The sequence below is a fragment of the Hydra vulgaris genome, chromosome 08 (assembly GCF_038396675.1).
Source record: "Hydra vulgaris chromosome 08, alternate assembly HydraT2T_AEP".
NCBI lineage: Eukaryota > Metazoa > Cnidaria > Hydrozoa > Anthoathecata > Hydridae > Hydra > Hydra vulgaris.
The window spans coordinates 21,660,515-21,675,449 of record NC_088927.1 but is presented as its reverse complement, the minus strand read 5'-3'; the positions used below and the strand labels follow the sequence as shown (position 1 = coordinate 21,675,449).

The following is a 14,935-nucleotide window of genomic DNA, read 5'->3' as shown; positions in this document are numbered from 1 at the left end:
CTCTAAACTATGCAAGATCAAAATGTAAACATAAAAAAATGAATCTTGAAAAAGCAGTTGATCTTTTTTTCAAGTAACTCAAAAGGAAAATACAAATGATGATATATACGCGTATGAAGAATATAATGAGATGGATGAGGATGATGATTTTGATGATAAAAATAAGGAACTAAAACTAATAAACATAAATGAAATAAGAAATTTAAATGAGCACAACGACATTATCGGATCATCTAAAAACGAAAACACTGATTTGCCATTTTATTACTATGCTGACTTTGAATTTATTTACTAAAATTTTATTTATGTTATTTTTACCTTTTGATTTAAACGAAATTATGTGCACTTATTTGTAAAATAGGAATAAACTTTTAACCTTGAACTATAAAAAATAAACTCTCAGTTTTAAATATTTGTTTAATATTAAATAAATAATTACAATATAAAATATAGTAAGTGTAGTTCACTAAAAGTCTATATGCAGGATGTTAGTGACTAATAGTTTAACTACTTTTAACATTTGCAGTATATGCAAGTATCTAACTTCAATTTTCTTATAGTGTCTAAATTAATTTTTAATGCTTAAGCTTTTTTAAGTTTTTAACGTTACAATTTTTTAATCAAATCGCTGGAGTTATCAACTAATTAGGCTTTATATAATCTTATAATATTACATAAACTTCAAATTTCCAGACAAATAATTTTTTTCAGGTCACAATGTATTGTAAAGTAAGAGTTAAATTAGTCTAAAATCTTGAATTTTCAAAATCGATTTTAAGTTTAAATTATAACTAGTCGCAGGTGATTTTAATTAATAGTATTAGGTAACCTTTATACTTCCTAAATATTATTAATTCCTATTTCAAGAGAGCGGCATTTGGTTGGAATCGAATACTTAAATATTTGATTTTTATGTATTTATAGTGAAATGATTTTCTATTTTATAGCTTTCTATTCACTCACTGACGAGTCCGCATTTTTTGATTTTATGATTTTTTTTTTTTTTTGTGGAGGCCAAAACTTCACAGCGCTTTTTGAAGCAATTCTTTTGATCGTACAGCCCTGAAATTTTACAAATAATTTTTTGCCGACTAACAATAGCTATATTTGTTACATTTGATTCAATATGTATTTTAGATTTACGATGCCCCACCTCCATGATAGGTTAGATCTGCAATTCCGAATAAAATATCGGAAACCGAGAGGGCATCAAAAAGTGTTAAGTATCAATATAAACTTAATTTAAAATTTTACAAATATTCCACTTGTTAATTTCAGACAAATAAAAATGCGTCCAAAAAAGAACAAATACATCAACCGAGAAGAAGACCCAACCAACATTTAAATTAATAAAAAAAAATATGCTCCAAATATTTTTGTTAATTATTATATACAGAATTTAAAATAAATTTTTATTGAATATTAATCATAATCAATAAGTGTAATAATTCAATTTTATCAAGACTTAAAAGTAGAAAATAAATAAAACTTTTTAAAAATAGCTTTCTATTCAATCGACTAAAAAGTAGGAAATAACTTTTTTCTGTTTCTGATACTCGTGGAAATCATGTACTTAGTAATAATCACTTTTGTAAAGCAAATACTGGAAGACATTGAAGGCAATTCATGTACGTATGTAAACAAACAAACTCATCGAAGTAAAGGAATAAAAAGTTTGGCGAATAAAAATATATCATAAAGAATATATGGTCACAGCTGGGTTTTTTTTTGAACAATAATTGCCGTTTAGTAAATGCAAAAATCAGAAAATCAAACAATCTTCGGGTGGCATTTAGAAAAAGGAAGATGAGGAAATTTAGAAAATCACCTTTAAAATACCAACAATTCTAAGACATATTATTAATAAATTAAATACAAATATATAACTAAAACATATACTTTTTGTAAGCACTAAGTTAATATGTTTGTTTAAAATAAAAATGGTCCAAAACTTTTTTAATTGAAAAAAGTTATTTAGATTTTGAGGATAAGTATTTTTGAAAAAAAAATTTGCGAAAATTTGACAATTTTCAAGCCATAATGAATGGTTCTAGCAAGTTTGCCTTCATCTCTAGTAATTAAACGGATACATTTTTGAGTAAAGTAAAGCACCTATGTTTCAATAATAAAATAAAAAAAAGTTTTAAAGATTTGACTTCATATTTTTTTCATGTAAAGCTGAAAATTCAGCTGAAATTAGCATTCAAATCAAATTTCTTTTAAAGCTGTGTACTACAATTCAATAAAACTACGCCTTGTTTTATGTTTCTTTTTTTTTTTAACAAGATGCGAAATAATATTTCAAAAATTTATTCTAAAAAATGCTGTATGTAGTATTAGTTTGTAATTTTGTTAGTAGTATTATAATTTAAAATATATCCTTTTTTAAAATTTGCAAGCATTTTCACTTTTTACCAACTACACTCGTATACAGGTTTTGACCAACTAAGTGCTTAAATACGTACTTACATCTTTTATGTTTTCAGCTTTTGAAAGGAGTTTAATAAATTAGGAATAAATTAAAAGGTAAATTCCTAACATATTTATTTTAGTGATAAAGAAATTATGTAAGGTTCTCACCTTTTTTTTTCTTATGTTTTTATTCTATTGAATACGGGTTATGTTTTTTTTCTATTGAATACGGGTTAGTTAGGGATACGGGTTTCTTATGTTTTTATTCTATTGAATATGGGTTAGTTAGGGATTAATTAAATAAGAGGAAGATTATTTCGACAATAAGGTCTAATACTTTATTGAACTTTTAAGGTTAGGGTTTGCTAAACGAAATTTTTCTCAATGCAATGTTTAAACTTGCAAAAAATAACATTGAAAATAATTGTTTTATCAACTTTTGCTGTTAAGTAGTTTCCAGTCTCTTAAGTAACTTTCCAAATCAAGAGGTTTGAAATCTAATAAAAAAAATATAAATGTTAAATTAATAATAAAAATTAATTCCAATAATATAGTTTATAGAGAATGCAATATATTATATTTTTGATTTTAACCATTCATTTAAAAATCATGTTTACACAAGATTTAGTAAATAATAATACTTTGGTGATTAATAATTTACTGTTATCAACGTCCCGACAAATAAAATTAAATAAAACATCTATTAAAACTGTTATAGTCTATGAATTGATATATCAGTACAGCAGCTTAAAAAAAAATAACGAGGTTGGATTTTATTCAATTTTGCTCAAAGCCAAGATTCTATGTAGTCGTTACAAATATATTTTTAAATCTATATGAGATACTTCTATTATTAACTAATAAAACTTTTCAACAACAAAAAAAAAAGTTGTGATGTTTGGGGCCTTGAATTATTTATTAAATTATTCATTACACACAATACTTGTACATGAAATAAGCTACAATACTTGTACATGAAATAAGCTTAATTCGGTCTTATGTTGATTCTTCTGAAGAAATGTAGAGCCTACATTTTAATGGTCAGAGTATAGACAAACAACATTAATATAGCACTTGAATTTTAAGGTTCTAAAATTAAAGTAATTAAAAATCAACATAACCTAATATTAATTACTAGTTCATTAAAAAGTTGACTAGTATCTACCAAAATTTATTTAAAATACATGCCAAACAGGCCAGTTAATAAAAGTTAAACAGAGCTGGATTTGTTATTTTTTTGTTGACAAAAAAAAATTAGTAATAGAGGCATGCAAATTTATTATAGATTACTGGATCAAGCAATGGTTATGGTCTTGCAGAAGAAATATTGGTTATATAACAAAGTTAAAATTGGCATTAAGTGGATATTGCTTTAAGTGTTTGCAAAGACACTGTGATAATTGGAATGATTGTCTTTCAGACATCAATTCGCAAAGAAAGTGTCCAAAAGTTAATTTAGGAAAGATAATATATTTCTTTAAAGAATTGTCTTTAATTTAAAGGCCAAGAGACTGTAATAATCTTTTAATTCTGAGACACTATAATAACCTTTGATCTGCTTGTGTGTGTTATTTTGATAAAATAATTTCAATTTTGACCAATATTTACTTTCACAACACAATTTTCAAAGACTTACAACTGAAAGTTGTACAAGTAATGAAATTTAACCCAAATTAAATTTTTATGTTGTTTATAAGGCTTTTTGTCAGCCCTATATAAGTTTTTTGATTTTTTTAAATTATTTTTTTCTATAAACTAATACTTTAGTTTATAAGAGTCATTCTTTTTTATAAGGGTCAATCCTTTAAAAAAAAAAAGAAGAACTTTTAATGTCACAAAAAAATTATTTTTGAAAAATTTTAGCATTTAAAAATAACAAGTTTGTGCAGACGGTTTTTGTATCAATTATAGTTAAAATTATTTTTAAAATACTTTTATATTATTTCTCCGCCAGTAGTAATAGGGCAAAGTGATTTTCAGAAAAAAATGTAAACAAATTCCCACCTCGAATATATATTTTTTCATGATTGTAGTCCAAATTTACTGGACTACAACCGTGAAAATATAAGTGAACTTACTGAAGTTCATTATTAGTCCAGTCTTAAAAAGGTATACAAAGTAATAAAAAGGTTTAGACAATCACCAAGAATGACATCCTACAAAAATATATACAGGCTGAAATTATATATAGAAATATATATATATATATATATATATATATATATATATATATATATATATATATAGGCGGAAAAAAACTGTCTTTATTAATGGGCTGCAATACATGGTAGAGCAGTCTACTGTTATTGCTTAAACAATGTTAGAAAGTAAAAAATTTTATACAAAAATTATTAATTAATATTAGTCCAGTTCAAGATAATTTTATAGCTCTGTCACATGATAAGTTAGTAATATTATCTGAGAACAAAACCAGGTCAGGTTAGGTTATCCTGCTACTGGTAACATGTAACCCAGTACAAGCTGCTTCATGTCCAGCTGCATTGTAGGATATGCTTTTTTATGCAAAGGCTAGGAGAAGCCAACTCCGACTTAAAACACCCCCTGCCTTGGGACTCTTGGTTGAGTAAAGGTTAGAGATGGTGTCTTGAAAAAAATACTCATCTTAGGCAGATGTTAAACGCATCCGGCTACTGTCTTGTAGAAGGCCTCCGAGACAAAGACTTAAAGGGTAAACATATTCTATCTATTGACCAGCATCGCACCACTTCTTTATCTATTAGGATGGCCCAGATGTATTTATAATACATTGTTTCCAGTTTAGGATGTTGAAAACTGGATCATCTTGACTCAATCCATAGGTTTTGCTTGTGTCTTTAGGCAACTCATTCTATTAACTCCTAATGAGGGTGTAGCTCTAAAACTCAGCTTTATGGTTCTGAGGCCGACTAGAAGTAGGTTTCCACAAACACTGTGGTAGCTCTCAGAGAGGCTGATTCCGTCAACAGCTGTAAATTATCAGAGTACAAACAGTGCCATGCTGCGCATGGATGGTATCTCTGTTCATACTTTTGGTATGCAATGTCAAGGCCACATTTGGAGCCCTTTGTTACGACTTAGGGTTTATTAATAGTAATGAGGCAATTGCTTGGACTATTAAATAGACTACTGAGTTCTATCTATGCTTTGAGTCAAGTTCTTTAAAAAATTTAAAAATGAATAAAGTACCAAAAACTATAAAACACAAAAAATCATTGTAATCGCCAAGTTCTCTGAATATATTATTCACTAATATTCGTGGTCTTTGAAGTAACTTTTCTTCTGTTGAGTCTTATCTCTTGCAAAGTTCACCAGACCTACTTGCTCTTTGTGAGACTAATTTGAGTTCGGCTGTCTCATCTTGTGATTATGGTGTTAATGGTTATCTTCCTTTAATTAATAAAGACTCTAATAGGCATATGCTTGGCTTGGGCATTTACATTCGTAAGAATTCACCCATTTGTCGGGAAACTAGGTTTGAATCCGCCAACTAATCTTTTATGTGCTTTTGTTTAGCACCACTTCATGCTATCGCCTTACTCTTTGTTCTATATCACTCTCCTTCATCTCAAGATTGCACTCTCTTTGATGTTATTTCTGATTAAATTAAGCCCTTTCTCATTATCCATCAGTCAAAATCGTTGTTGTTGGTGACTTTAATGCTCATCACGCTGCATGGCTTGGCTCTACTTTTGCTTGGCTCTAACTTTTGCCTTTCTTAATCTCTAACTGAAATAGTCAACTTTCCAACTCGCTTTCTAGAAAACTCGAATCATTTACCTTCTCTACTCGACTTATGTCTTGTTTCTAATCCTAGCCAGTGCTCAGAGTTTCTCCACATTTACCCTTAGGTGCTTCTGATCACGGTTTGATCTTTCTAAAACTAATATCTCATTCTTCGTCATCATCAGAATCCCCCTATTATCGTACCTCTTACAACTACCTTAAAGCTGACAGGGACTCTTTCTGTTATTTTCTTCATGATGGCCCTTGGGCAGAAATCTTTCTTCTTCATGCTTTTTAATGTGGTTCTTACATAACTTCTTGGATTCAGGCTGGCATGGAATTTTTTATTACCTCTCAACGACTCCAAGTCAGGCCTTACTTTTCTCCTTGGTTTACCTCACATTGCGCTGCTGCAATTTCCAATTGAAACCATTACTTCCATATCGATCAGCAAAACAATTCTCCAGAAAACAGACATCAGTTTACTATTGCTAGAAACCATTGTAAAAAGGTTTTGTCTAAAGCCAAAGCACACTAGTCTCAGGTCATAAAATCTCGTATTTCATCTCAAAAATTAGACTCTCGTGACTTCTGGAGAATCTTTATCAGTATCAATAATAAGGGAAAATCTGTTATTCCACCTCTCTTGCACAGTTCAGACTTTGTCACCTCGCCTAAAGACAAAGCTGAATTGTTTGCTAAGAACTTTTCATCAACATCATCTCTCAATTCCACTAGTTGCATTCTACTTGATATTGCCAACAAACAGGTTGATCCATTGCTTGACATCCTAATACTTCAGCTTCTAAAGTGTAAACTTCTTCTGTATCTAAAGTGATTTCCTGTTAAGACTCTACTAAAGCTTGTGGTCCGGACCACATACCTGTTATAGTCTTGCAGAAGAGTTCTCCAAAGCTTTCATTTATACTTTCAAAACTATTTAACAAGTGCTTATCAAACTCTTGTTTTCTGGCATGCTGGAAAGCGGCATCTGTTATCCGAATTTTCAAAAATTCTGGAAAGCGATCTGATTTGTCTAACAACCACCCCATTAGTCTTCTTCCTATCATTAGCAAGGTTTTTGAATTTTAAATTAACAAACACTTAACATCTTATCTTGAATCTAATAACTTACTTCTGATAATCAATATGGAATTCGATCTCCTCATTCTACAGCCGATTTGCTAATAGTAATAATCGATAGGTTTTATCATACATTAGATAGAGGTGGAGAGGTTAAGGTTATCGCTCTTACCATTTCTAAAGCTTTTGATAAAGTTTAGCATGCTGGTCTTCTCCATAAGCTTTCTTCTTACGGTGTATCAGGTAACATCTTTAAGATTATTGAATCCTTTCTTCCAAATTGTAGTATAAATGTTGTCTTCGATGGACAGCACTCTTCTGCATATCCTGTAATTTTAGGGGTTCCTCAAGGTTCTATCCTTGGCCCTATACTCTTTTTAATTTATATTTATGATCTTCCAGATATTCTCTTATCTAAAGTGGCATTGTTTGCTGATGATACTACCATTTATTCTTGATGTGATAAGAAGCCAACACTCTCTGATTGCTTGGAGGGGACATTTGAGCTTGAAAAGGATCTCACTTCTGCTACAGGGGCTCGCAGTGGCTGGTGAACTTTAAGTCAGATAAAACCCAATTTCTTTCTGTCGATTGTAACTGCAATAATTTAGATCTTCCTATATTAATGAATGGTGATGTACTCAACGAGTCATCTACCCTTCATCTTCTAGGATTAACTCCTACTTCCAACCTTTCTTGGAAACTATAGATCAAATCCATTGCAAAATTAGCATCTGCGAAGGTTGCATCTCTTTATCGTGTTAGACAATTTCTTACTCCGGATTCTATTCTTTATCTCTATAAATCTCAAATCCGTCCTTGTATGGAATACTGTTATCATATCTGGGGTACACAAGGAGCATTGTAAGCATAGTTGGACCTGCTCCTGCAGCCAACTTCCAACTATTATCACATCGTTGTAATGTTGCTTCTCTTTCTCTTTTCTACAAGTATTATAATGGGCACTGCTCTAAAGAGCTAGTTCTCTTGTACTATCTACTAAAATTCATTCTTGTGTTACTTGCCATTCAAATAAGTCTCATCTTTTTTCAGTGACTATTCCTAAGTGCTCCAAAAACTTTCATTGATCTGGTTTTTTTCCTGGAACATCAGTTCTTTGGAATTCGCTTCCTTCATCTTGCTTTCCTGATTTATATAGTTTGCAATCTTTTAAGCCATCTGTCAATCGTTATCTTGCTCTATAAACTTTATCTTTTCTCTTCTAGTAACTTCCAACTCTAATAGTGGTTGCTTGCAGCCTAGTCGAAAACGAAGATGTTGAAAAAAAAAATTTTTAAACTTTATTGAAAATAAATTTTAAAAGAAAAGTTTAAAATTATATTAATATATCAATATCCATAAGTAATACCTGTTTTTATTCATTTTTAGCTGACAACATTTGTTTTAAGGCACATCTTTATTATCAATTACACATATTTATTAGCAAAATAAACAATATTGATAAATAATGTTTTAATGATATTACAAATAATATTTTGCTGACATTTTTTTTCTTTGTACAGTTAGGTGTTTAATACATGGCCGTTTAGAATAAAAAGATGGGTGGAAATTTTTGTCTAGATATAATAAACGAGCAATAGAGGTGAGGCAAGGAGGAGTTGGTGGGGTAATAAACAGATCGAGTTTTTATTTTTATTAGTGGATTTATATTTTCTAATTTTTAAAACCGGTTTACACTTTTTTTTTAGTTTTTAAAATAATAAGTAAAAATTAACAAACGGGGGGGAGGGGTCTTAACACGCTAGGGCAGAGTTGAAAAATTTTTCAGAAAATAATAAGTCCATTTCTGTGTATTAAGCACCTGAGAGTACAACATTTATTTGTCCAAACAATATTAAAGTAAATGAAATAACAGTGAATTAAAGAAAACTACAAATTTTTCAGAAAGTTACCATTTATAAACGGTTTACTCCTAAAGGTTGCAACATTTTTTAAATATTTTTTACTGTTTATATGTACACTAGAGGTGCACTAATGCCTACTTTTGGCCTATGTTGATTGGTACAGACCAATGCTGATGCATCAACCCTAAATTCGAATTTGTATACTTTTATTTACTCTTGAATTGTATGTTAACAGTCAATTTGATATAAAAGAAAATAAAGGATCAAAGCAATTTGTAAATTTCGCAAAATAAAAATATCAAGAAAAGGATCATCTGGCAGAAAATTTTTTTTTACATTTTACATTACGGTTACACCTTGATTTAAACTTATCTCTTTGTATAGTTTGGATCTATAAGTCATATAATTACTTTCCTGAATAATAAAGACACTAAATGCGGAGAGCTCCTAAAGAAAAACAGCTCAAAAAATATTTAATAATTTTAGATTTACACATGCATTTTGGATCATTGAATAACTATATTTTTGTACACAAAATAGTAACACAAAAATAAAAAATCTGATTTTTAAAAACAATCAGCATCAGCTGATGGTTACTGAGACCGATACATTGGCAGGCCGTTCTCAATGCATCCATGCACCCCTAATGTAAACTCTAAAGTTAAATCTAAAATTACACTTAAAAAACATTTTGTTTCTCTTTTGATGAGAAGGGAAGTTTAAAAAGAAACACTTGTTAAAAAAGTCAAAAAAATCACTATTTATTCCTGGTCTTTTGCTTTCAGAAGCTCTAAAAATGTTGGAATATTTTGCAAAAAAGACATACACTGAAACTATTAGTAACTTTTGTTCCTAATGTGAATAAGGAATAAAAGTTACAAATGAATAAAGTTACAACCTAGAGTGAATTACTTTAATTCATAATGTTGTGCAAATTAATTACGAAGTTAGTCTAATATTTTGCTTTTTTGTCTAATCACAATAATATATCAACAAAAAAATCTGTGAATTAGTTGAGATTTTATTTATAATGGATTTTGAAAAATTTTAAAAGTCAACAAAATTTTAAAAACTACATCAAAAGTTTGAATTTGCTTCGGATGTTAAAATAAAGGTGAAATTTAAAATTCATTCTTTAAAAAATTTAACTTCACTAACAAAAGTAATGAAAAACCAAAGTAGAACTGACTAAACTAAATTAAAAAAATAAAATAATAAAGCATTTTTACCAACCTTTGAACTTTGGATGAACAATTTTAGTAGGGCAATAAAGGATGTTGGCTAGATAAAGATATAAATATATATATAAAAAAATTTCGTATACAAAAAAAAAAAAAACCCAGCAAGAAATATAACAGTTGAAATAAGCTTAATAAGGTGCATGTGAATATTTTTCTTTTTAAAAAAAAGTTGGTGAAAAGCAGTCCAAAAAACAATTGTCTACAAAGCACAAAAATTGTAAATTATTTAACTATTAAAACCATTTTATTATTAAAAAGCTAAATACTTGTTTATACATCTAAAGGTAATTAAAAAAACTCAAATGCAATTATCTTTTAATAAACTCTAAATACTACAACAGTACAAAAAAAAATTAAAAACTTAAACAACTCCTACTAAGAAACAAGAAGTAACAAATAAAAAAAACTTAAACAACTCCTACTAAGAAACAAACAAGAAGTAACAAATAATAGATTAAAATAAAGCAGAAGTATCTGTTCTGCATTTTTTTATTCTATTTTTTTTTTGTTCTCTTTTTTTTTAACCTATTCTTTTGTTACTGTTGTTTTTATAATCTTTATGGTATATAAACAAATATTTAATTTTAACTGAAGATGGCTAGTGGCAATCAAAACTATTGTTTTTTATTAATAAAATGGTTTTAATAATATAAAAACTTGCCTTATCTATTAAAATATTTATATACATACATACACAAACACACACATATACTATGTTGTTTGAAAAGTGAAAGAGCTCTTATAATTAAGTACTGTAACTTTTTTAGTAGATTGAATTTTTGTGATAATGGGTGAATTTTTTCAGATAGCCCTAACGTCCCCCTCAACACCACTGAAGTTTAGATATTCCTTGCATCTTATTTATAACCCTAACGTCGCCTATCCCCCTCAATACAGCTGAAGTTTAGATATTCCCTGCATTTAATTTTCAGAACTTTATACACTTAAAACTGTATAAAAAAATTAAAAAGTTTTTACACATATGTAACTTTTTGAATAAACTTCTATGATTTAAAAACTTTCTGTAAAAAATTTAAAAATTCACTTAATTATATATTAAAAAAATATACTTAAAATAAAAAATATACTTAAAAAAACTAAACTTAATAAAAAATATTTTTTAAATACAATTGTATATTTTTCACATGTCATGGTCTAAAAACTTTTTTTTAGAGATTTATATAATTATTTTATCACTGACAAATAATTTTACAAGAGGAGTAAATCAATTATTTGAAAAGTCTTTAGCGCATAGAAAACTTATATATTCTTTAATAAAGAGGATATAAAACTTGTATGTATTTTAATAGAGATAATATAAAATTTAAATATATTTTAATAAAGAGGAGAATAAATGAATATTTCAATGACATTCAATGCTTTAGCATTCATTAGATGCTTGAGAGATTCATATAAAATAAGCGATTTCTTAAAGCTTAAAAAGATTTTCAGAAGAAACAACAAAAGCCAAAAAACTACTCTTTATTTGTAACAATGTTTTCAGCAAAAAAAAGCACGACAGGTTTTCCTAAATTAAAATGTTAAATGCTGGCAAGTTTTATGAGTTACTGAGCAATGTCTAATTTTGTCTTTGATGGCGTTTGAAAAAAGAACAGAGTTAACGGGATTGTTTTGCCTATAATTTGTACGCGTTACTATGATAGGTCTTTATTTAAACTCTCTACCTAATCTAACGCTCTCTATCTAATTTCTTTATTATTTTTTATATTCTATAATCTTCTTAATAGTACAAGATATAATTAAGAAGATTGTAGATTGTTGATAATAATCTACAATTTCCTTTTCTAAAAGTTGACAAAAAACAAAATTGCAGACATCATTTTTCAACTGCGTCTGCCATGGATTCTAAATTTGTAGCTGTCGTTTTACTTTTCAAAACGCTTTACTTTTCAATTTTGGTCCAATTTTGGTTCATAACAAACACAATTATAGCAAACACAATTATAACATTATAACAAACAAATTTATAACAAATAAAATCATAATAAACACAGTTAAAACAAATACAATTATAGAAAACATAATTATAACAAACACACTTATAGCATAAATTACAAATAAAATTTCCTCGAATAAAGAACCGGAAGACTGGAAGAAGGAAATTTCATCATAAGAGTTGAGTTTTTATTTTCAGTAATCTATTTTGAAAGATTTCTTTTCTTATTGTACAACAACAAACATAAAATTCATGAACTTTAAAACCTAACTTACGGTTTTGTTCTTCTATTAGTTTCAGATTGATGCAAGTCTCTAAAAAAAGAAAAAAAGCCATAAACATGAAAAAAATTCTATAAAATAAAGAGCTCTATATTATTTTAAAATGCAACTATGTAGTGACAACTTTATAAAATGTGTGTCATGGCAACTTTATAAACACACATTTTACAAACATTTTAAAAACTGTGTCATGTCAATTTTATAAACACTCACACACTTTATAAACTATAGTTTAATTTATATTTTTTTAATTAATTATATATTGTAATTTTTTTTATATAAACCTCATTTTTTAGCTTTATAATATGATCAAAATAATAATAATAATAATAATAATAATAATAACATGATCTAAATAGAACACAAACAAATTTGCAATTCCAGACAAAAATTAAGAAATTAGTTATTTAAAAGTCATACTTTCATAAAGATACTTAGCTTTCTCCAAATGGATTTTCTTAGCAACTGACTGAAAATCTTCATTAGCCATTATGCCTTTATTTTTATTTTAAATAAAAAGATTAATAAATTAAAGAGTATAAAAGACAAAAACTTGCATAAAAAAGGGAAAGTTATCTAAACATTACAAGATACTATGTAACACAAAAAGACAAGAAAATATATACTCGTTTCATAAAATACAAGCCCAAACCTCCTAGATCAATGTGGATAAACCCTAACCTCCTAGATCTGAATGTGTAACATTAACCTGCTAGATCAGAGTGGATAAACTATATTCTCTTAACGTACTTACAAAAAACAAAACAAATACTTTTAGAACAAACATAAAAAACTTACAGTCACATTTTTGTCTAACTTGATGAATTTTATATGATACTCCATTATAAGTTTCAAAAACACTGATTTAGATGTTTAGTTCATATATATTTTTGACTGATTATAATTATTAATGTTAACAATCAACGATTTGATAAATACTTCAAATAACAGATAGTAAAACTTCTTCATTACTTTTTTTTTTGAGCATAAATAAGCTTTTTATAATTCAAATCACTGCGCAGTCCGTCAGCAAAAAATTCAGCTATATAAACTTATTTTTAAAATTGAAAAAATATTTTTTAAAAGAAATAGTACAAAAAAAAAAAAAAAAAAAAAAGCTAACAAAAAAATATAGCAACTAAGAAGCTTTTAGTATATCTTCTTGAATATTATTTGTTGCATTTATTTGAGTTTTAACTTGTGCATTTTCATGAACTTCTTGAACTTCTTGAGCATCTGTTGAAAATAGAAAGTTGAGCTCGGGAAGAATACTTTCGAATTCATCAATCATATCCATGGATACCTTCAATAAAATACATGTATGTAATAAATTTTAATTTAATCAAAAAATTAAATTTAAAGATATTTAAAAAAAAAATACCCAATGAAATATATTCAATGAAAGTTCAAAATAAATAAATTATATACAAACAAAAATGAACTATATATATATCAGGGGCTATTCTAAGAAAATAACTTGGCAATGGTACCCCGTGCCAGCGCCTGCCATAAGGAAATTTGGCAGAAACATTTCCGTATGTAAGCATTTTTTTGGAAAAAAAATAACAATTGCCGTAAAAAAAAGAAAAAGTCTTCTGAATTTGGGCGGCGCCCAAATTGGGGCCCAAATACGGTCGGCGCTGTTGAAAGCAGTCTAGAACACCCCTGTGTGTGTATATATATATATATATGTATATGTATATATATATATATATATATATATATATATATATATAGAGAGAGAGAGAGAGAGAGAGAGAGAGAGTAAAGTAGTCACCACTGACAGTAATACCACTGACAGCTTATACCTCAATTTCATTTTTTAAAGTTGGCTTAAAGAATATTTAGTATTGCAATTTAGGGAATATTGTCAGAACTTCTTAGATAAATCATTTTTAGTTATAAAACATCATATTTTTCAAACTTTCGCTCATTTCATTGCGGTTTTGAGTCATTCGCAATTATTCTATACAGTGTAGAGAGAGTGATTTTAGACCATTTTTTTTTATCATTGATCAAAAAAGTATCGTTTTTATTTATACTTGCTCAAAACAATCGATGTTTTATTGTTATTTTTGTTTATTCATGTGCCCAATACATTATTTGATTTTTAAAAGTAAGCAATGTTCACATTTTAAACAAAAAAAACTCCGTTTTACATAAAATATTGATATCTAGCCAATATCGCCAGACTGGCGTGGGCTAATAATGCCACATGTTTATTTTCATCTTTGATATTGAGATTTTGTGTATGTGTTGTAATTGCACTCGAAGCTTGCAATTTAATATTTTTGCTCTCAAATTTACTTTAAACTACTGTAATTTAATGTTGAAGTTTAAAAAAATGAAACAAAAAACATAAATTTTAAAATT

At 27.9% G+C, this 14,935-nt stretch overlaps 1 protein-coding gene across 1 annotated transcript in view; it reads right to left on the bottom strand.

Annotated features, from left to right (window-relative positions):
- Window positions 1-2,787: 2,787 nt before the first annotated feature.
- LOC101236086 (ribonuclease Z, mitochondrial) overlaps window positions 2,788-14,935 on the bottom strand; it is a 42,740-nt gene continuing 30,592 nt past the window's right edge. The window contains exons 16-19 of the mRNA XM_065803242.1: window positions 12,983-13,865; window positions 12,557-12,595; window positions 10,317-10,364; window positions 2,788-2,909 (exon numbers count right to left, since the gene is read on the bottom strand). Coding sequence (XP_065659314.1) covers window positions 13,701-13,865 — 165 coding nt within the window. The 3' untranslated portion in view covers window positions 2,788-2,909; window positions 10,317-10,364; window positions 12,557-12,595; window positions 12,983-13,700. The remainder of the gene's footprint in view (window positions 2,910-10,316; window positions 10,365-12,556; window positions 12,596-12,982; window positions 13,866-14,935) is intronic.